Source organism: Macaca fascicularis, chromosome 3 (assembly GCF_037993035.2).
Source record: "Macaca fascicularis isolate 582-1 chromosome 3, T2T-MFA8v1.1".
Taxonomy (NCBI): Eukaryota; Metazoa; Chordata; class Mammalia; order Primates; family Cercopithecidae; genus Macaca; species Macaca fascicularis.
In genome coordinates, this window is record NC_088377.1 from 157,951,563 (window position 1) to 157,975,687 (window position 24,125).

General features: G+C 38.4%; 1 protein-coding gene across 2 annotated transcripts; it reads left to right on the forward strand.

The window, feature by feature from the left end:
- Positions 1-14,841: 14,841 nt before the first annotated feature.
- CAV2 (caveolin 2) lies at positions 14,842-23,662 on the forward strand. Of its 2 annotated transcripts, none has more exons than XM_045388528.2 (3): positions 14,842-15,098; positions 15,359-15,613; positions 21,088-23,662. In XM_045388528.2, exons 1-3 carry the CDS (start codon positions 15,028-15,030, stop codon positions 21,236-21,238), a joined length of 477 nt encoding a protein of 158 aa, XP_045244463.2. In that variant the 5' UTR covers positions 14,842-15,027; the 3' UTR covers positions 21,239-23,662. The 2 variants fall into 2 exon arrangements, with proteins under 2 accessions (XP_045244463.2, XP_005550632.2); XM_005550575.4 differs by having other exon boundaries at positions 15,426-15,613.
- The last annotated feature ends 463 nt before the right edge of the window (positions 23,663-24,125 follow it).

A 24,125-nucleotide genomic window follows, 5' to 3' on the forward strand; every position in this document is an offset into this window, starting at 1 on the left:
TAGTGTTCCCTGGTGTACATGTGCCCCATTTTCTTTATACAGTCTATATTTAATGCTAAAAGTATTTTTGATCACCTTAGCATATTTCTCTGCCACAAAAATATGTCTATAAAATGAAATTAATTTATGCTGCCTATGATAATAACACCTAAGAAATATATGTTTCCTTCTGGAGTATTGTTTTAATTATTAGTAGTACACAATAATAAATAATAGTAATTACCATTAAAAAACAGTAATAGTACAATTTATTTATCAATTAAAAATAAATTTTAAACTGTAATAATAGTATATAATTGATCAAGAAATTATAAATAGCTCACAAATTTTGGTGAATAATTGCTAAACATAAAAAGAATAATGTATTGGAAATGTTTATTTTAATGAGCTGGATTAGAGGTAGTACTCATGTACTTTGATTGAAGAAGATTTTACTGCCAGTCCTATTGTAATTTCTCCTTTCCCCACTCTTCCTCCTGGAGGCTTTTACACTACTGAGTACAGCAGTGTGGTAAGTTCAGGATGGGTCTACATGTCTTTATAATTCTTTATATTTCTGTATAAAATGGGAAAGGAGCAAGTTTTTTTCTTTTTTTTTTTTTTCTTTTTTTTTTAAGACAGGTTCTTTTTCTGTCTCCCAGTCTGGAGTCTGCAGCCTTGACCGCCTAGGTTTAAGCCATCCTCCATCCTCCCACCTCAGCTTCCTGGGTACCTGGAAGCACAGGTACACACAACCACACCCAGCATTTTTGTTGTTGTTGTTGTTTGTTTTGTTTTGTTTGGAGAAATGGAGTCTCACTATGTTGTCAGAGCTGGTCTTAAACTCCTGGCTTCAAGCAATCCTCCCGCCTTGGCCTCTCAACGTACTAAAATTACAGGCACGAGCCACTGTGCGTAGCAGAAAGGAGCAAATTTGAAAAAAAAAAAAAAAAAAAAAAGGAAAACCAGACACAGATCAGTTAACTGTGATCTGTTAATTTACCAGATAAATTAATTTCGATAAAGAGCATATAGGGAAGTCAAACAAATGAAAACTGATTCCCTTAAAACTACGTTTCAGTGAGCTGAGATCATATCATTGCAGTCCAGCTTGGGCAACCGAGCCAGATGCTGTCTCAAAAAAACCAAACGAAAACAACAACAACAAAAACAACTACTTTTGCTCATATGCTCCTTAGTTAGCTTCCAAATATCTTCCAATGGAATCTATCTATGTTACTTTATTTGTCCTGTTTGCAGACATGAGAAAAACTCCCCACATAACCCTCTGAAACAGCAGCACACGGCCCCATGCAACACACTCCCCACCACAGGGAATTGTCCAATTCCGTTATCTTAGAGATGCTGTTTCACTTAATCAACAGATTCTGTTAATCTATGAATTAAAAAATCATTTGGTAAAATCTCAATTACTCAAATACTGGTAAAATTTATTCTTTGGCCAGGCTTGGTGGCTCACGCCTGTAATCCTAGTACTTTGGGAGGCCGAGGCGGGCGGATCACGAGGTCAGGAGATGGAGACCATCCTGGCCAACATGGTCTCTACTAAAAACACGAAAACAAAATTAGCCGGGTGAGGTGGCGGGAGCCTGTAGTTCCAGCTACCCTGGAGACTGAGGCAGGAGAATGACGTGAACCCGGGAGGCGGAGTTTGCAGTGAGCAGAAATCGCGCCACTGCACCCCAGCCTGGGCGATAGAGCAAGACTCTGTCACAGATTAAAAAAAAAAAAAAAAAAAAAAAAAAGGTTTATTCTTTGTCAATATTGCTTCAGTTATTTTCTTTTTAACTTTAAGACAATTTAAATCAGCCCAGCAAAAATGAGCAATTAACTGAATCAGTCAATAAGCCAATCTTTATTGAGCCCAAACTACATATTCAATTTTGTATTAGATCCTGATAAGGTTTCAAAATAAATAAGAGGCATAGACCTTATCTTCTACAGGTTTTTTGGAGAAAAGAGTATCATGCCACCAGAAAAGATATAATTAATAACGCAATACACTGTAAGTTCATTCCCACATGACAAATCCAGGGGAAAGAAATAACTATGGAATATTAAGTATATAAAATGAAATAAGAATTTTCATAGTGGAGAAAATGTTTTAGGTAAAAACTATTCAACTTTTAGCTTAGACATCTGATGTTGCTTTTTGAATGGCATATATGTTGGCTAACATCTTGTACAAAAATGCAATTTATAATTAGTGATTACAAAAATGTAAACCAATAAAATACCATTTCTCATCCACTAGGATGGCTATAATTTAAAAAACACATCGTAACAAATATTGATGGGGACGTGGAAAACATGCTAGTGGGAATGTAAAATGGTGCAGTCACTTTGGAAAACAGCCTGGCAGTTCCTCAAAAGATTAAACATAGGGTTAACATGATTCACTCCTAGGTATATATCCAAGAGAAATGAAAACAAGTGTGTATTTAAAAACGTATATACAAATGTTCAAAGCAGCATTATTTGTAATAACCCAAAAGTGGAAATAACCAAATTAGCTGATGAATAGATAGCATTGCTAAAAAGGAATATTATTCACCAATAAACCTTGGAAACGTTAGGCTAAGTGAAAAACATCAGTCACAGAAACCACATATTGTATGAATTCATTTATAGAAAACGCCCAGAATAGGCAAATCTATACAGACAGAAAGTAGCTCAGTGGTTGCCTAGGACAGGAGGAGATGGAAAGCTCGGGTGATGTTAGCTAATAGGTTTGGATTTCTTTTGGGGTAATAAAACTGTTTTAAAATTTATTTTGGTGACTGATGGTTGTACAACTCTGTGAATAGACTAAAACTATATTGTACACTTTAAATTTGTAAATTATATGTTAGATGAATTACAGCTCAATAAAGCTGTTATTTAAAAAAAGAAATATAAATATGTTAAATATTTTTCTGTATTGATTCCAACTTTCACTTAGTCTATTCTCCTAAATCATTCAAACTGCATACATTTCCTTCTGTGATTTTAGTCTGGCATTTTTTGAGGCGTTTCAGAGCTATTTGGGTAGAACCTGCAGCCATGTGGGTGGCTGTTTCCCTGGCTGGAGCTCCAGGGTCAGCCCACTCCCCTTGGAGAGGCATGAGCCACTCCCATGGACTTGGAACACTATCCACCTGTTTTCTCCGGCCCCCCACTTTTCTTTGTTGTTGAAGAACTAGCAAAGTCCTGACTATCCAAGTTTCTCAAATTAATTCGAACTTTCTGGTGTTATCAATCAGAAAATCAGTAGGGAAAAATTCTAAACAATAATTGGCCCACAACTAACTTTTTATTTGCCTTTGAAATAATTTATGTGCTTTTAATCACAGATTGAAATTATAATTCCACTTCAGATACAATATGAGCACTCCCATTGCAGAATGTTCGCACTGAAGAGGGTTGAAAGAAAACTATCTGAGGCATTTCTAGTATTCAGGGGAAAGCAACGACGTTTGTTTGTGAATCACCATAAAATGCAGATAATAATTCATATGCAGATAATAAAAGATTCATGATTTGATCTTTGAGCTTCCAGAATGATAACACCTCACTGTGTAGAAAAATAAAGTCAACCATATTATGCAAGCACACACCTTAAATATTTTATTATTGAAAAATTCCTTTCAAATAAGTGTGATATCTCGCTGGATGAGTCCAGGATGACATATAAAGAAATGTCGGTTTATAGCCTAGACTTAACATTTAATAACCATGGAAACTTTGTCAAATCTGTGAACTTCCCTGAGCCTCAGTTTCTTTGTCTCTAATATGGGTGTAATAGCAATAACCCAGCCTGCTCACAAGATAGCTCTTAGGAGCAATGTAAAAGTACTTGCAGAAAAGTGTAAAAGATGTGTATAATATTAAGAATTATTATTCAGATGAGCAAATTGGACCTTATTCAGTATGACGCCCCCTCCCCTCCCTTTGGTTGCCTTATTTGTAAGCATTGACCTTCTAAGTAGGCTAAAATTTATTGAGTATCTTTTCTGAAAATTACAGAGCTAAACATTGTCTCAGGCACTTTGTTTTATTCTTACGTTTCTACCATTTGCCAATGAACAACCCAAGGATAAGAGAGATTGACTAACAACCAAATTTATACCTGAGTTTTAGATCAGAAATTAAAACCTAACTCTACACTTACACTTTTTTTCTACTACACCATACTTTTGGGGGCAATTCTCTTTTCTGTAATCTCCTGAACAACCCCCATTCCTTTAAAACACTCACATTAGAGGATCCACCATCCATAGCTCCTGAAAAGGGAAGAAGATGATCTGAAGGTGATTATCAAGCTAGGGTAGCGATAGGTCCTAATTTGCCTAGGACAGTCCTGTATAGGCTGATTGCAATTATCCTGATGTAATTGTGATGTAATTATCAACAATGCCTCCCTCTCGTTTTACTCTCATAAAAGTTTTGGTTTGAATCTGAGGTGGTAACACTGACACTTCACCATGAAGGTTAACCAGAATCACCAAGAAATTACATATGTATTTCTCCACTGTCATCCCTATATATCAAAGTCATAGATTTCTAAACGTGCTAAAGATTTTCTTTAGCTGGGTGCGATGGCTCATGCCTGTAATCCCAGCACTTTGGAGGGCCGAAGCAGGCAGATCACTTGAGGTCAGGAGTTCAAGACCAGCCTGGCCAACATGGTGAAATCCTATCTCTACTTAAGAAAATACAAAAACTAGCCAGGCATTTTGGCACATGCCTGTAATCCCAGTTACTCAGGAGGCTGACATGATAGAATCACTTAAACCCGGGAGGCAGAGGTTGCAGTGAGCCGAGATCGCGCCACTACACTCCAGCCTGGGTGACAGAGGAGACTCCATCTTAAATAAATAAATAAATAAATAAATGGAAAAGAAAAAAGAAAGATCTCTTTAAGTTATGTAGTTAGCTTATGTAATAAGCTTTATGTACATGTCTGAAGAAGATGAAGGCATGGTGAATAATTAGACTGAAGAGACAGGAAAGGCAAGGTAAATAGTACATAAATGAAGAACCGTGAGACAGCATGTGTTAACATACTCAGAGAAAAATAATCTACTGGCTGATAATAAGATACGTTAAAAGGCAGTTTGGAAAAGCAAGATATTTCCTCCAGCATTTGATGTTGTTTCTTCCTAGGAGGCAAGTAGTGTGGGTAAGAGTGCATTTTTCATTCCCCAAAGAGACATTTTAGCAAGGTTGATTGTTTTGGCTCTTGTGTTTTCCTATGAGTGTGTGTTTGCCAGGGACCCACCTCTTGGAAAGAATATCAGTTTCAAACCAGTACTCAATTATGCTTTTCACTAACTCATAAGTTTAAAATGACAGCAGAGATCTGTCACCTTTTACTCTAGACATTGCCAACCTCAATATTTTCTTCTACTCTTGTTGAATTATCTGTTTTTAAGATAATTTTTTTGTCTTTGCTATTCAAAATCAAAGTTTTACATACACGTAGTGAAAATGTAATTGTAACTCTGATTCACTGCTGGTGGGGTGTAAATTAACATAATCACTTTATAATATGGCAGTAACTAGTATTATTGAATGTGTATTTACCCTTTAATGCCATAAACCCAACAGAAATGTGTATACATCTAAACCAAGACATGTATTTAGAAATGTTCATAGTAGTGTTATTCATAGCATCCCCAAACAGGAAGTGGCCCATATTCCATCAACATCAGAATGAATAAATAAATTGTGTTTGTTCATACACTAAAACACCATGTGCAAAAACCAAGAATAAGATGAAATAAAGATGAAAGAATTACTCCTATTTACAACTTGGATGAATCTCACAGTCATGTTCACCAAAATGCACTAGACACAATAGAGAGTAATGTATGTCTCTTTACAAAAAATTTAAAACAGGCAAATCTAATGCATGATGTTAAAAGTTAGGACAGTAGTTACTTTGTGGGAGGAGGATATAGGTGATGACAGAGATAGGCGTCTGAGGTCTGGTGATGTTCTATTTCTTGATCTCAGTGAAACTTACAAGGCGTGTTTTCCTTGTGATCATTGGGCTGTATACTTATGATTTATCACTTTTCTATGTGTGTGCATATATATATATATATATATATATATATATGTACACACACACACACATACACATACACACAATAATATTCACTAAATTGTGCATCCTTTAAAGGTTCTTTGGCTACTCTGTAGATAAAGTAACTTATAAGAAGGGAATGGGAATGAACACCCAAACATGCAGCCTGTTGAGGTTGCTCAGGCGAGATCTGAACTTAGTAGACCGGGGAGGACAACTGAAATGGGAGAGGGTGAAAGCACTGATTTTGAAGGTAGAACTAACAGACCTCATTGGAGAAGAAGTAACGAGGGAAATGGAGGAATTAAAGCTGACACATAGGGTTTGAGGTTGACTGACTGTGTGAACACAGAATGATTAGATTTGGGGATGGGAGTCCACAGGTAGGTTTTGGGGCATAGGAAATCTGAGATGTCAAAGTTGTCAGCAGGATATATCAATTTGAAGCTTGAAAACAGCTAGAACTATAAATTTAGAACTTGTCAGTATATAGATGGTATTTATAGCCATTAAATTGGAATGCCTCATAAGTCTGTTCTCAGCCCTTCCTTATTCAACATTTTATCAGTGACCATGAATAGAGGTGTAAACAAACACACAGATTAACTGTGAAATAATACAGAGTAAACAGTGTAAAAGGAAACTCAAAGCATGATAAAATATAGTAGGAATAATTAGTTGCCTTAGGTTCAAATAATCAATTGTTTCATACTAACAGTGTGACCTAACCAAAATACAAAAGACATAAAGATTTCATTTCAAATGAGATGCATTTGATTCAACAATAAGATGCAGCAGCCAAAAAAAGAAAAGAAAAAATCAGTCTAGAGATCAATACAAAGAAGGTAATATAGTTTTCTTATTTTATCCTATGTTGTTCCAACCCCAGACCAAGTGTCACAAGATAGGGGAACAGCTTCAGAGAAAAAGAAAATTACAAGAAATATTTGGAAACAGTGACACATGAAAAACAACTGAAAGAAATGGAGCTGCTTAGCTAGAAAAGAGATAAAGTGGGGAGAGGGACTGGTGTTTAAAATCTACCTTCAAACACTTCAAGGGCTGACATTTAACACCTTTTTCTTAAAAAACTACAAAAGGCAGAATTAAGACGAGATGATAGGTAGATGGATGGATGGATGGAGAGAGAGAGAGAGAGAGAGATAATCAGAAAAATAAATCCTGATACAAAATAGCACAAAATTTTCTAACAATGATATTTGAGTTGCTTAATAAGGTAATTCTCCATTGCCAAAATATTCCAGCAGAGCCTGTATGGCCACTGTGAAGATTCATGGACGAGCGGATCATTGGTCTAGAGCCTCTAAGCTCTTCCCAACTCTGAGATGTTATGAATGGACAAGCAATTATTTTGAAAAGGAAGAAAACAAGAATGCAAGAAACAGAGAAGAAGGAGCAGGAGAAAAGGGGAAGAAAGGGAAACATTTATATCATCAAACACTTTCCCTGGCAGAAAAAGACACACTAACAAGTAAACACTGAAGAAATTTAGGGGAAAATAAGATTTGTGACAGGAGTGCAGTCTTCTAAAGCAGGTTTTAATATCCTAAAACATCTCCCTATGCCTAAAAGAAATTTTCTGGATTTTGTTCTTTTCCTAAAGAACAGCCCAACTGTGGTAAATAATCAGCATTCTACACTTTTAAGTCATTTAAACCTATCAGTTAGTCATTCGACATCTCTCATTTCTCATGTTATACCATTTTTTAAACATGCAATACACACATGGTGAAACTGGAGAGGATTTTACAAAATGATAATATAATAACTCTATTTTTGCCCCAAACATTTAGCTATTTGTGCTCTACTCCTTCAGAAAATACTTTGCTTTCATAGTAAAAGTCTTCAGAACCAAGTAATTTGAGTAGCATGCCCTTTATAGCAACATTCTGCAAATTCTACTATTTCCAAATAAAGTAGTGTGCAGCTTTTCAGGACCACAATGTTTTACTATCTAAGTTTATTTCTAGCGACTTGTTTATCCAAGAGTTTCCAATGACCGGAATGCTTTTTAAAAGGTAAAAAGGCATACCTTTTAGTACTGTGTGTAATTATATGAACGTATATCGATGGACAATAAGTAACAAGCAGAATTTAATGTATTTTCACTATTATGAAGCAGGGGGGAGTCACTCTATTTGACACATAATTGTTATCATTTCCCAAAAGTGAAATGGTAACATAAACACAGATGTTATAGAAAATAATGCATATTTCAGTAAAATGTTGTTTCTTTCAAGGTTAGCATGATGAGACTATTCCGAAGGCTTTGAAGGATTCTACTCTTCCTCCTCTTTTTTTAAAAAAATGCAAACATCTACTAAAGTTGCTTTCGAAATAAGACATTTATCCATTTAGTAATTGTTTAACGAGAGAAGAATTACTTCATTCAGACACTCAATAATGTCAACAGTCTTATTTACAATGTATTTAAAAGAGTACTTTCTTTATTAACTACCTGTAGATCCAATCTTTAGGCTGTTCTAAACAAGAAACTGAGACCTTAATAAGCAGTTGGCAGACACCGAGGGTCTCACTGAGCTTCAGTGGCCCAGAAAGAGTAGATACAGACATCTAAATTGCCTATTTTATGCCTTTATGTATTGTAGAAATCTGCCTTACTATTTTGTGTAGCCACAGAACAGAAATAGACTAACTTTTTTTTAGTAAACTCTCTGGAAACAAAAATCTTCCCAGATATTTATTGTTAGGAAAATATAATCTAAAAATTCTTCTGCCCAACCCCTTGGCTGCATCCCAGTCTTCCATCTGCTTTGTGCAGTTGGATTCTCTTTGCTCTTTACTCATAAATGATTCTCTCAAGCATTAAAAGTCACCTGATAGACACCAAAGCCATAATTTGCAAGATCCAGGTGGAAGGCATTCTGTACTTTTGCTCTTATTTTTGTATTGGAAATATGCAATAAGGCTAAAACTTGTTGGAAAAAAAAAAGTCTTCCCATTTTTTTTTTCTCTTGGCTAATGTAGTAGATTAGCTATGTTAGTTTTTAAAACTTGCATTAACTCTAAATAAAAAATAGAATAACATTTGTAAAAAGAAAGAAGATTAGGGAACACAAAGGCTTCAAACTGAGCTATAATAAATGTTTTGTCCAAAACAACCTCTAGATCCGTTGTTTTAGCAACTAATAATCTTGCTGTGCACATTTCAGTTGGTGTTTGGAAAACATTTAACTCTGCAGCTTTGTAGAAATGATATTTCCACTTGAACACAGAGGAAGTTGTACTCATTGAGAGTTTAACTTAACAGTGCACAACCAAAGTTAATTAGTGCCCATTTCATGTTCTGCAAAGATAAAATATCAACGTCCTATAGAGATGTCTTATTTGTATATACAGTATTTCATAAATCCATGGGATACTCAAAAGATTAAACAGGAATATCCTTTACTTATGGAACACAGGATAACATAAATCTAAAATTAATTGTCATACATTGTTTTTAATGAGAACGAAATGACCTATCCTACCAGCTCTAACTGCGAATACAGGTTTTTCAAGAGTGTACCTTCTTCCTCATTCATTTCTAATTGCCAGGTATTGCCAAACAAAAGTTAATTCTGGAAATTCTAGTAAATGGAGAGGGATTTTTGACCAGAGAAGGTGCTGTCTGAAACAGCCAGAAGATCAAGCTTGCAACAATTACCAACAAGCTACTGTTTCTTAATATTAAGCTAAAAATTCCCTGGTCCACTGATGCAAGACTTATTTTACACAAATTGTGAACAAAAAGACAAGTGGTAAATCAGGGGGAAAAAAGTGAAGAAACTTTTATTAAACACCATGCAACCATGTGGCACCACACCGCAAAGTTGATTATTGACTAACTTTAATAGCAGACATTTTTATCTATTCCTTTAAACTTTTTTGTGGAGGAAATGTCCTCTGTATTGGGGAGGTGGGGGGACAGTTGGAAGGGGGGGCAGATAGTGGAAGGTGGAGGGTGAGTTGGAGGGTAGAAGGAGGAAATTAAAAGATGCATTGATAAAGAAGGAGTAGCAGACAGGAGTTATGCAAGGAATAGTTTATGTAAAGCCACAGAGAGAGTGGCTTATGCCGGAAACAGCAGGTCCTTCCAAATTTCTCAAGCTTTGTCCTTGCTAACAGTAAGCAAGCCTAGGAGGGGATGCTTGAAGAACCTGGTAAGCAACTGCCTGGCTCTCCCAATAGCAAGTCCATGGATTTCTCAGTTAAGGTCACTTAAAACTTGCAAACGCTATTCAGTTGCTGAAGATTGCCAAAAATCACTGAATTTTATAATGTTAAGATAGAATCTTACAGATCAAGAAGTCCCAAGCCTGTGTTTTTCCAGATATAATCATTTAAACAATCCTACCCTTTGTGAGGAAAGTATAGGAGGCCAGGCAAGGTAGACAGGGCTTGAGGCCTTGGCAGTTGCTCCCTGTTGATCTCTAGGGGAAAGGAGTGGGGGTTAATATATATTCATTAATACCAACATTGTATTGAAACATTTGCAATTAGTCAATGGTAATAGGTTCTTCTGAATATTTTACATGACAAATATTCTTAAGTTTAATTTCAAAAAGACATGGGGTTTCTTTCTATTTTTTTTAAGATGGGCCTTGCTCTGTGCCCTCAAACTCTATAATCTCAAACTCCTGGGCTTTTAGTAGCTAGGACTACAGGCGTCTGTCACTACACCTGGCTAGGTTTTTTACTTTTTGTAGAGACTTGGTCTCACTATGTCTGCCTCCTCAGCCACCCAGAGAGCTGGGATTACAGGTATAAGCCACTGTGCCAGGCCTAGCCCTGGAGTTTCTAATACATTGGTATACAATTCTGAGATTTCTCTTAAGCATGGATTTGTAAATGAAGAGCTGGAGCTTAATTTTTCTAATTCACACAGCACTGTTTCAACATTGTCTTATTCAGTGGTTCTCAGCCTGGGAAAGAAGGGGAAAAGTGATTTTGCTCCCCAGGGGACATTTGGCAACATTTGGAAATACTTTGGCTGTCATGACTGGGAGTGTTATTGGTATCTAGTGGGTAGATGCCAGGGATGCTGCTAAACATCCTACAATGGACTGGACAGCCTCTCACAAGGAAAAATGATCTGGCCCAAAATGCCAATAGGGTTGAGACTGAGAAACCCTGGTCTAATCCGAATGCTTTAAATATTATTAAAACATATAGTGAGATCAAGAAGTTATTACTGCATTTTCATTAATACCAATTTTCTCAAAGGCAGTTTGAAAAACAGACCCTGACTAAAATTGTATGTGAGTTATACAGGGAAAAAAATATGACACATCTGTGATTTGAAAAAAAAAAAAAGCTGAACGGAAAAAAAATAGATATTTTTATTCATAAGAGCATTGCCATGCAATTTTCAATGCTCCAGAAAAATAACCTTCTTCCATTGACACTGTGCTGAAAGAAGTGAGGAACAAAATGGTTATAAACTATCCTTCTCACAAATTCTAATCTATCATCAGACTATTATTTCTAAAATATATTAATACACCATCTAAAGAACAGCCCTCTTATCAGAAGCTAAGATACATAATAAGTCAGAAGATAAATGCACCAGTATGAACTTACTATAATTTTTTTAATTTCTCTGGATTACAGGGCAATTAAACTCTGTAGGAAGTGCTTATTGGAGAGTAATTCTGTGGTCCAGAAGACACTAGAATGTGCTCAGCCATTTAGCACCCACCCACCTCCTTTCTTTTCCCTTTCCTGGTAAATTTTCCTATATGTTCATAAGGACAGATGCCATTGCTGTGGGAATCACTCTGGTTTAAGCCCCATGAAAAAAACAGTAGCTAACTATATTAGTCCGTTCTCACACTGCTATAAAGAAATACCTGAGACTAGGTAATTTATAAAGAAAAGAGGTTTAGTTGGTTCACAGTTCCACTGACTGTACAACATTATGATGGCATCTGCTCAGCGTCTGGGGAGGCCTCAGGAAACTTACATGCATGGCTGAAGGGAAACAGGGAGTAGCACTTCACATGATCACAGAAGGAGCCAAAGAAAGGTGAGGGGAAGGAGCCACACATTTTTGAAGGACAAGATCTAATGAGAACTCACTCACTATACAGTACCAGCTGTGGGTCGGGGGCGGGGGTGGCGGTGGGGGTGGTTGCTAAACCATTCCTAAGAACTCTGCCCCCAAGATCCAATCTCCAATCACCTCCCACCAAGCCCCACCTCCAACACTGGGGATTACAGTTCCACATGAGATTCGGCAGGGACACAAATCCAAACCATATAACTAACCTTATCTAAACACTAAACAATAGGATAAGCAAAGTCATTTTTGTAGCTTCTTTCAAAAAAATCTTATGTATTAAAATGCTGAAATGGATAAGAATTTCATCAAAATAAGAACCTCACCAGATCTGACCCATGGGAGAGGAGATTGTTCAATAAAAAATTGCAAATGGATGAATAAATGAATCCTCTCCTTTCAAGTTCTATGCTGCATACAACAAATCCAGATGGGTTTCACTTAGATGGGTTTTAGGGACACCTTTTTTAAATACCTATCATTTTACGAAAGAAGCTATCATCTAAATAGTCCTCTTGGCCACTTCCTGAAAACAAGTCAATTATTTGTGATAACTCTCAAATGTCCTAATAATCCCATGGGAAATGTAAATATAATGAGGACAAAGAATTATAAGAAGTGCTAATGTCAGATTTTTACCCACTACATAAGTCCACTCTCGTTCTATGGGAGTGACTTTTTTCTTTGGGTGAGACCTTGAAATCTGGGATTATAATTTTAAGGAAAATAAATGTTTATGAAATGGTATTCGGATGTAAATTATCTCTTTTTTTTCTGTTCCTCACAATTGATATTATGGATTCCCATAAGGATTCATGTCTTCTATTCACTTTAATGAACAGTTGTTGGGCAACAATTCTAGAAGAGTTCCAATTCTCATCAGGAGAATGGACAAGGTGGAGAAGCACAGAAAATGCAACGAGTAGAATGTCTAAGTCATCACTTTGGAATTGATTGAACACAAATAAAAGTGGGAAAGCTATGTAAAACAGAAGGGAATGGGTAAGCAGGGTGATGTCTGGGAGAGGAGGGGTTCCATAGCCATGAGATTCAACTCTGTAACACTCCATAGGGTTACAACACTGCCATTCATATACTGAGGTAGCAGCAGGGAAACTTTTTATTTGTTAGAAATATTGAATTTCGCCTCCCACCCCAAAACATTTTTCTCATTCTGTTCCTGTTCTTTTTTATTTCTGTAATTTTTGCTGTTTCAAAAATGATCTTTTTTTCTTTTGGAAGAAGTAATTCTTCAAATCCAGTTCACCTAAAGGGATTTGATATGTTCAAGCTACAAATACATTGTATCCAGCAATACCTACCACATGCCTACTTTGAGCTCTGAGCAACCTGCACCTCAAGCCTAGTTCTCATTGTTTTGCTTTTGGCAAATTTTTACTAAGTGCCCTTCCTCCCCAAACACACGTATATGTTTGCCAGACCCTAAAGCCCTTTATGAACATGCAAACTCCTCCCTTCTGAAAACCTTTGCGTGAGTAGTCAGCAGGCTAATTCATCCATTGCAATGTGGCTTTGTGCTAGGGTTCTGTTTCTGTGCTGCCTACAAGATAATCACAGATGTGACTGCATCTTAGAGGTTCCTGAATCTTTCAAGAGAGTCTGGTTCAAAGGAAAATTAAAAGGTGGAGGCCGGGCGCGGTGACTCAGGCCTGCAATCCCAGCACTTTGGGAGGCCAAGGAGGACCGATCACCTGAGGTCAGGAGTTCGAGACCAGCCTGACCAATATGGAGAAATCCCGTCTCTACTAAAACTACAAAATCAGCCGGGCCTGGTAATCCCAGCTGCCTGTAATCCCAGCTACTTGGGAGGCTGAAGCAGGAGAATCGCTTGAACCCGGGAGGCGGAAGTTGCGATGAGCCGAGATCGCGCCATTGCACTCCAGCCTGGGCAACAAGAGCGAAACTCCGCCACACACACAAACACACACACACACACACACACACACACACACACACACACACACACACACACGGTGTAGTTTAGGAAGTAAAAAAAAGTAGATCTCCCCTCACCCTTCAGGGCTGAAGGCACAAACTCTAGGGCCAGGGCGCTCGCCTACCCAACTTCACATGCACTTACAGGTCACCTAGCACTCAGGTACTTTGTGGCTCCTTACCTTTCAGTACAGCAGCAACAACGTTGATCGGAAGTTTATCACTGTGTGTTACGGGCCATGGGCCATGTGTGTTAGAATTTTACGTGAAATTCACATTTAATTCTCACGGACACCTCTGAAGCAGGTGCCACAGCTCCCATTTTGCGAAGGAGGCAGCTGAGGTTCCCAGGGGCTCAGTACCAGCACCATGGGCCGAAGCACGCAGGGCAAACACAGCCGGAGGTGAGCACAGACCTGCTTCTGCACCCCGCGCTCCTAACCACAAGGCTCCATCCCTCCAGGAAGGCCTTTGTCATCCCTGGGACGACCTGCCAGCTCTGAGGCATGACAGTACGGGCGCCTAGCAGGGTGACCAGGAGGCCCTCCTAGTCCCAGCTGCTGGCGTCGCCGCCCACGGCAGGGCCGGGGCTGTGCCTCGTGGGGACGGTTCCCAGCGCCCCGGCCGGGGAGGCGGGCGGGGAGGGGCGGCGGGGCGCCGGGGCGGGGCTGGAGACTGCAGGGCTGGGGGCTGGAGCCCGCAGCGGGAAGCGGCCGCTGCCCGGGCCGCGCTGGGAGAGACGAGGCGGGGCGGGGCCGGGCGCTACGGGAAGGGGAGGCCGCGCGGACCCGGAGCCGCACCGCGCCAGCCGGGCTGCAGCGGCTGCGCACCAAGGCCGCTATGGGACTGGAGACGGAGAAGGCGGACGTGCAGCTCTTCATGGACGACGACTCCTACAGCCACCACAGCGGCCTCGAGTATGCCGACCCCGAGAAGTTCGCGGACTCGGCCCAGGACCGGGATCCCCACCGGCTCAACTCACATCTCAAGGTGAAGCCCGGGGCGGGCGGGCCCAGGTCCCCGCTGAGGCCGGGAGGTGCGGGCGCCCCTCAGCCCCGCCCCACCCCGTCCCACCCTCGCCACCGGGTCGGCCCTGCAGGGTCTGAGACCCGCACCCTCCCACGGTCCCACGCGCCACCCGCCGCCTGCGTAGCCAGGAATTCTTAGCCAGGTTCCTGTGCGCCCACCGTGACCCTAAGAGAAGAGGGGGATGCCCTAGCACGTCCTTCCCTCCTGCTTCCCCCGCCCAGAGCGCTCCCGGTTCCCAGGGCGGCAGGTCCGCTGACGGTTCGGGGTCCCTGCGTCCTGTCTCCGCAGCTGGGCTTCGAGGATGTGATCGCAGAGCCGGTGACTACGCACTCCTTTGACAAAGTGTGGATCTGCAGCCATGCTCTCTTTGAAATCAGCAAATACGTAATGTACAAGTTCCTGACGGTGTTCCTGGCCATTCCCCTGGCCTTCATTGCGGGAATTCTCTTTGCCACCCTCAGCTGTCTGCACATCTGGTGAGACGGGGCACACAGGGTGGACCAGCTTTCTGAAACATGGGCATATTCTGCGCCACCTGCCCCCTGCTCTCCCCTTATCCCAGGCCGGCTGCAGGAGGAGGAACGCGCATCAGTTCCCAAGCAGTAGGAAGAACTGGAAGGCCTTGAAAGGCCATGCGCTTCCTTTAGAATAACAGTTTGGGCTTGGAGTTTCAACAGGAGAAAGAATGTCGGTCTTTCCTGGGGTGTGATTTTCCTTGCATACCTAAGGCTGGGCTGAGTGTGGAGGCGGGTACCTGGAAGCCATACTTCTTGCCACAGGCTGCTTTCAGGGCCCTGTTGTGACTCGTGCCTGCAGTTCTAGGCAGGGCTCTTATTTCTTTCATTACCTTTTATTCAGTCACTACCTGTGCCTGGGGTAAAACAAAAGTAATCTCTGAGCAGAATGCCGCTGACAGTAGAATTGGACGAGGATATCAGACCTGGTTGAGCAGTGGTGTGGAGGGGCTGCTTCAACTTTGCCCCTGGCAGGTGGCAAGGATGGGACCCAGAGGAAAGGGAGGTGTGTGCAGTTAAGGCGAGGGTCCCCCAGTACAAACGAATGAAAACTCCAGCTGCGGGATAATGAATGAGGCCTCCAAATTACTTTTTCACTGATGAAACACAAATGGAAGTGGCATCTAGTTAAAGGGGAAAGAAATATGGAAGCCCCCTGGATATTGATAGGATGTTTTGAGTAACTCTATTCACACTCAAAATGTGTCCTAAACTGTAGAGAACATTCTTAAGCCTCTTTTAAGTTTTTTAAGGAAAATGTCATATTTTACCAATAAATATTGTTGTATTAGAAAATATCCACTTTAATCTGAGAGGAAGAGTATTCAGATCATCCCCAGTATCACGACAGTTGTCACGCTAGTGCTTCAGGTTAGTACTCGTGAAAAGTATAACCTGAGGTACTTCCATGTCTTTCTTACACTTTATACGATATTCCATACCCTGATCTATGCTCAGTGTTCACTGTTAGAAGTTACCAAATTATTCTTTATTCCTCTATACCACCTGAATCTTAATTTCTTTAGTAGTTAGCTAGCTAGTTAGTTCAACAAACTAAATTGATTGAGTGCTTAGTTTGTGCTGGACACTGGGCCAAGGTGAATGAGAGATAGGGTCCGTCTTCAGCTTACTCATGGCCTATCAGGGCAGCTGGCTAGGTACAGAGAGCATGCTGAGAAAACACCGGCAACTGACAAAGAGGGAAGAACAGACAAGGCTTTGAAGAGGGAAGGGAGTCAAAAAAGACTTTTAAAGGATAAATGAAAATTCACCAAATAAGTAAAGGATAGACAAAGAACGCCAATTTAATTTTATCACTGAAGGTTGTAAACAATTAAACTATGTTGAAGGTGCCAAGATTGCCAGAGAAATGAAAATGTTTGCCTTTGTACATGATCAGCTTTGTGGAGGTCAAATGGATAGTTATATTCTGACATTGGCACATGAATTTTTTTTAAGATGCCTAAGTTGGCGCATGAGATTTGGGATTCCCAATTAACTAAAACTAATCATCTAACCTCTATGTCAGTTTTCTCACTTTCAAAACTGTGAAAAACTAGTGACCGCATAGCATATTGTGAAATGCTGGCTACGAAGCTATTTGGAAATGTATAGTACCATATTGATAGTCAACAAAGCTAGACTTCCCAAAGCTTTTGTGAAAGAATTTGGGAAAAAAAAAAAAAAAGAAGTTTCCCATTTACTAAATGGTGGAAAAATATAAGTAAAACTACAATTAACCAAGCAATGCCTCCTTCCAGCTGGCTCTTCTGAGAATGGGAGGTGTTTTTGTATAGTACTTCAATTGGTGAATCATCAATGCACCATTTTTTAGCCACATAAAAGGTATTTACCTTCAGCTTTTTTTTTTAATTATATCTATGTGGGGCATTAATATTTAACTGTCAGATGTTTGTCACCAGGCAGCTGTGATTGCAAGTAGAGGAGTAATTTCAAACAAGAATGCTTAAAAGTTAGCTTATGCCTTGATAAAATAGGTTTATCATTAATAGATTGCATTTCCATGGCGTGATAAGACCAGATCAAGGACAGACCTTACAGAATTGCAAACCCATTTGGGCAAACTTTTTTTTTGGTTTTCTTTTTATCTATTTTTTTAAAGCAGGGGCTTGTGTATTGTTTTTACCAAAAAGTTAGTGGTGATCAAATGTATGAAAATATGCAGTAATGGAACTTTGAACCATGTCACAACATTAAAACAGATCGGATTTTAGATCCTTTAAACGAACAAACAACAACAATAAAACACAGAAGTCTGGTGGTGTTGGATCCTAGACCGGAAGTACATGTCGTTAGGAATCAGTGAATTAGCTGGATTCCATACTACAGTCAGACAGAGATAGCTGCTGTTTGTTAAACACAGGTTATTGGTCATAAGTGAATCATAACCAAACAAATGTGGCTGGAGCACCCATATCCCTTATTTTTGCTGGGATGCAAAGCAAACAAATGTCCAACTGATGGAAATGCAATAGTAGCAATATCATTTCTAGAAGACAGTTTTCGTACAGTAAATTGCTATGATTGAAATCTGCATGACACTACCATTACTACAACACTAAATAAAAGTTTCTATCCTATGGTCTTATTATCCAAGGGAGGAATATATAATCTTATAGATTATAACATTTACTTAAGAAGTGTTTGGTCACATTGAGCCTCAACCAAATTTGGGGTCAATCAGAACTTCCTGGAGTTTCAGAAGCTAAACTATTTGTGATGTTGAGAACACAACTTAAGTTTGATATCAGAGGATCATTAGATTCTCTGCTCCAAAATTAGGGAATACAAGTAAACAAAAATAAAATCGAATGAGTTAACAACGCCCTATAAACTGAACTCCTCGAATGTGGGTAACTGCTTTGCTGAAACAAGAAGATTCACTTTTGACATGTCCTAAATTCCCTTTTAGGACACAAAGATCTAAGGAGTCATGGAGATAGAAAATTTATTAGCCTAAGGAAGAATAGAAAGTACATTGTATTCTGGCCAGGAGTAGTGACTCTTGCCTGTAATCCCAGCACTTTGGGAGGCCAAGCTGGGCAGATCACTTGAGGTCAGGAATTCAAGACCAGCCTGGCCAACATGGTGAAATTCTGTCTCTACTAAAAATACAAAAAGTAGGCAAGCATAGTAGCAAGTGCCCATGATCCCAACTACTCAGGGAGGCTGAGGCAGGAGAATCACTTGAACACGGGAGGCGGAGGTTGCGGTGAGCTGAGATCACATCACTACACTCCAGCCTGGGCGACAGAGTGAGAGAAAGAAAGAGAGAAAGGGAGAAAGGGAGAGAGAAAGAGAGGGAAGGAAGGAAGGAAGGAAGGAAGGAAGGAAGGAAGGAAGGAAGGAAGGAAGGAAGGAAGGAAGGAAGGAGAGGGAGGGAGTAAGGGAGTAAGGGAGGAGGGAAAGAAAGAAATAAAAGAGGGAAAGAAAGAAAAAAAGAAAAAAGAAAGGAAGAAAGAAAGGGAAAGAAAGAAGGAAAAGAAAAGAAAAGAAGGAAGGAAGGGAAGAGAGGGAGGGAGGAAGGAAGGAAGGAAGGAAGAAAAGAAAGAAAAAAAAAGAGAGAGGAAAAAGGCCACTTTGAGGTTATTTTGTTATAGTTATTTTCATTATATATTCTGCCTTTAAAATAGGTCTATTTATTGTACATTATAATGACGGCATCATACAGACATTTCAGAGGTACATAATACATGTCAATCCTCATAGCCAGTTCTGTGAAATCTCCTGTTGACACTTTTATTTGTAGCAACATGCCCAAGACCACACATCAAGTGAGAAATATAATAGAATAAAAAGTCTAAAGTTGTCATCATTGAGGTGTCTATTCAGCTATTTATCTCTGAAACACCTAGTAATTAATTTTCCTATTATATAAAAATGTTTCATATATTTAGCACTTGAAACAAAACACAAATATAATTTGTGGAGACAGTCAATGTGAATAATTCTATATTCTAAAAATATATCTATCAATCAGAAAGCTGCCTAATATTTCCTTCATTTTGAGCTAAGCACAGCAGACCCTAATTTAAGTCATTTTAATAGCAAACGAAGAAAATCAGCCGACTCCCTTACGCCCACCCAGGTAATAATAAAGCTTCCATTGAGGCTACCAGCAGCGCCTGAAAATCTCACAACTACTTTTGTGCTCAGAGGACATTACTACAACAGAGAACATTATTTGGAAAATTACATATAAAATTAACCATCCTGAGGACCATAAGGATATGTAGCTCTGTTAGGAACAAGCATGCAAAAAAATAACAATTTCAGGATAGACTAGTTTTCTTGTGTAAAAGTTCTAACATCAATCTCAGGGCTCTTTCAACTATACCATACAGCCCTTTTCAGTGTGTGTGATTACTGTGAAAAATTAAAAATATAAAGCATAGTTAATAACATAAGGCATAAAAGAATGATAAATTTATATTAGCTCAAACATTTGCTAAGGGTCAAGGATGTCCTCACTGTTTAAAAAACTTAAACTCTAATAGGAAAGACAGAAATACAGTATCTATTTATAATACCTTTTGATACTTGTGAAGATTAAGAAGTTTGTTTCAGTACTTCAGAAATACAATGAGGGAATATCCGATCTAGCCTGGTCCAGGAAAAGGGAAATAGACTGAGGCAACAGGAAAGGCTATCAGGAAGTAAAACCTCAGGGAAATACGAAGACTTAAGCAGGTTAATGTTAACTGGCAGAGACAAGGTAGATAAAGACACAGTTTTATTTATTTTTGTTTTACTGTTTCAGATAGCATGCCACCAATAGAAAGAATATTAGTGTTTATTATCTACACGACTATATTTTTAAGCAACATATTTTTATGCATCTTATCACTTTAGTCCATTTGCATTACTATGAAGGAATGAATACCTGAGACTGGGTTATTTATAAAGAAAAGAGGTTTATTTTTGCTCACGGTTCTGCGGGCTGTACAGGAAGCACACTGCCAGCATCTACTTTAGGCAAGGACCTCAGGAAGCTTCCACTCATAGTGGAAGGTGAAGGAGGAGCAGGCATGTCACATGGCAAGAGAGGGAGCAAGAGAGAGAATGGGGAGGTCCCAGACTCTTTTAATCAACCAGATCTCATGCAAACTAACTGAGAACTCACATTATCAAGGGGGTGGCAGGCACAGGCACTAAGTCATTCATGAGGCATCTACCCTCATGATCCAATTATCCCCACTCAGCCCCACCTCCAACACTGGGGACTACATTTCCATGAGAATCAGGGGGACAAAAAACCCAAATCATTATCAGTGATCACTGTTCATTTATTTATTTCAAACGATTAACCAAATTTAAGTAAATTGGGTCAGTGTTGTATCTCTTCATATATGTACAAGAGAGACCTTATTTGGTCACAACAACAATCCTCACACATCTCTCTTCCTTCACTCCAGGATTTTAATGCCTTTTGTAAAGACCTGCCTAATGGTTCTGCCTTCAGTGCAGACAATATGGAAGAGTGTGACAGATGTTTTCGTTGCTCCATTGTGTACAAGCGTAGGACGAAGCTTCTCTTCTGTCAGCCTGCAACTGAGCCAGGACTGAATACTTGGACCCCAGGTCTGGAGATTCGGATACTGTAATACTTCTTTGTTGTTATAACATAAAAGCACCACTGTTCTGTTCATTTCCTAGCTGTTCTAATTAAGAAAACTATTAAGATGAGCAACCACATTTAGAAATGTTTATTGACAGATCTTTTCAAATAATGCTTTTCTGATTAATAGCCAAAGATTTTGTATCTAATTTTGTAACCAGAATTATACGATAAGTTGACACCACTTAGATTTAAAGGCAGGCAGTTTTGCTTTAGTACAATAGTATAAATTTTATAATGATGAATTTATAATGATTAAGGGACATTTCTATCAAAATACTACAATAGTTTTATGCACAACTTCCCATTAAAAATAAGATTTCTTATTTGTTTGTTAGTTTGTTTTTACTCTGGGAGTAATACTTTTTAAATTACCTTTACATATATAGTCGCTGGTATACTTAGAATATACAATGATCCTGGAAACTGCAGTAACAAAAGCACACAATGATTATAGTAACTATCAGATACAATAAAACAAATAAATGTGAAAATAGATTCATGAAAATGTATTCCTTTAAAGTATTGTTTTCCTACAGGCCTATTTAACAAGATGTTTCATTTTATTGTATATTTTGTACTTAATATAAATGTTGCTCTAATCAGATTGCTTAAAAGCATTTATATTTATGTTGTTGAACTAATATATGAAATAAGTAAATGTAGCTCCCACAAGGTAAACTTCATTGGTAAGATTGCACTGTTTTGATTATGTAAACATTTATACATCTTCTTTGAAAATAAAATATAAAAGAGCTATATACAAAGCTTTCTTTTCTAACTTTTCCAAGCAAAATCTGAAATGTTTTATGACTGGCATTTATCTGGCTGTGATCTTAAAATAATTCACATCTAAATAGTATTTTGTCTAGAAGATGCTTTCTCTCTAGTAGTTAGAAATTAAACCTGTGTCAGCATTCCTATTAATGCTTCACTTTACTTTCAGGTAATATTGGTGCTATTTAACATTTTACAGTAAAGGTTACTTCTGATACTTTAGTACCATTTCAACTACAGTGATTCATGTAGAGAGACAGGAGAGTTGTCAACTTGTTGGGCTACTGAACTACAGGCATAAACTAAAAACTAACAGCTGCAAACTTTTAAGATGTTCTCTAATATGGGTATGTAACACAGGATAAAGTTATTCTTGTCATTTTGAACTGTGGAGTCCTATTTCACTGTGATGAATCATGTTGCTTTGAAAAATCTCATTATTTCTGGGCCAGGCAAGGTGGCTCACACCTGTAATCCCAGCATTTTGGGAGGCCAAGGTGGGCAGATCATGAGGTCAGGAGATCAAGACCATCCTGGCCAACATGGTGATACCTCGTCTCTACTAAAAATACAAAAAAAATTAGTTGGGCATGGTGGCGTGCACCTGTAGTCACGGCTACTTGGGAGGCTGAGGCAGCAGAATTGCTTGAACCCAGGAGGCAGAGGTTGCAGTGTGCCACCGCACTCCAGCCTGGCAACAGAGCAAGAGTCTGTCTCAAAAAAAAAAAAAAAAAAAAAAAAAAAAAGAAAGAAAAGAAAAGAAAAAAGAAAAATCTCATTATTTCAAAATGATACCAAAAAGAACTTTATAATGTAATTACTAAAATTTACACATCTTAAAAGTGTGTAAATGCTTGAATTACCATCAGAACCTGAATTGACATTCCTTTGAATACCCTTATAAGTGACAAATAAGATTAATAAGATTTTTCAAAATCGCCAGGACTGGTGAATATAAATGATGATTGAACTGGAATACTATTGGGGACCAAATCAAATGAATGATTAAATTATGAAGCTCATACCCTTTTGAAGGTAGTTGCAAAGAGACATTTCAAAACTGCCCTAGGCCATTGTAGCATCCTTAGATGGGACACATAATCATTACCTTAAAGCACCACCACTCATTTTGACCATATAGATTTTATTATGTTAGTTTAAAAGGTCAATCAGTCTCATGACTTTATAGTTATGTTTTGTATTTAAAAACATTTTTTAAACATTTGGATATGTTGATAAACCAAAAACATTTGATTAATAAAATATCTATTTTAATAAATTGGGAACTTCTGTCCTTTCAAATAGCTATTGGCAAGTTTTAAACCCAAAATATATACACATAATTCTGTAATAAAACTGTGTGACTTCTAACAAGTAATATGTGACTTCCTTATTTCTGAACAGTACTGGTTACTTTCAAAATGAATTTTTATTGAGATTTTCCATTAAGTATTTTTTTCAAAGACTCAAATTTTGTACCAAGTAAATCCAGCTTTTATATACAAACATGTTGTTTGTTTTATTTGGGGCTGGGGGAGGTATATGATGAGCAGACTTCCTCAGAATTCGTAATAAATTTTCTAAAAGCCTATAAATGTGTGTATTGCTTTTATTACAGTAAATATGGAACATTTCATACCTATTTTTACCTTATTAAAAACTCAAAATAATAAATACATTAGTTATTGCTTATTCGGAATGTATTTTTAAAAGTAATTACATTAGTACTTGAATTATTTGTTTTCCAGCACTTAAAGAGGTACCATATAAATTCTCTGTCATATGATAAATAGTATAAAATAGCCTATTCACACACCCACCATACTTCTTCTTTTTTATAAAGTCTTTTCTTGCTAATCCTAAATAAACTGAAATTTCTGTTTCCAATTTTTAAAATAAGAAAGTAACAATATAAATCACATGTACTTGGATACCTGTACTATGAAGCTAGACTAAAGTCCAAAATTATTTTTGGAAAGTGAGTGTGTAAAGAGTAGTTGCTGATGTTGGCATACATTTTCTTGTCAGTTCATCTGAAAAATGACCAACCTATAATAA

What these genes read in the sequence shown, in the direction of transcription:
- CAV2 (XM_005550575.4), top strand. Translation starts at nt 14,949, where the DNA reads ATGGGACTGGAGACGGAGAAGGCGGACGTGCAGCTCTTCATGGACGAC. An exon ending in GGCTCAACTCACATCTCAAG is followed by an intron (nt 15,099 to 15,425) that starts GTGAAGCCCGGG and finishes CTGTCTCCGCAG; the next exon opens with CTGGGCTTCGAGGATGTGAT. An exon ending in CTCAGCTGTCTGCACATCTG is followed by an intron (nt 15,614 to 21,087) that starts GTGAGACGGGGC and finishes CCTTCACTCCAG; the next exon opens with GATTTTAATGCCTTTTGTAA.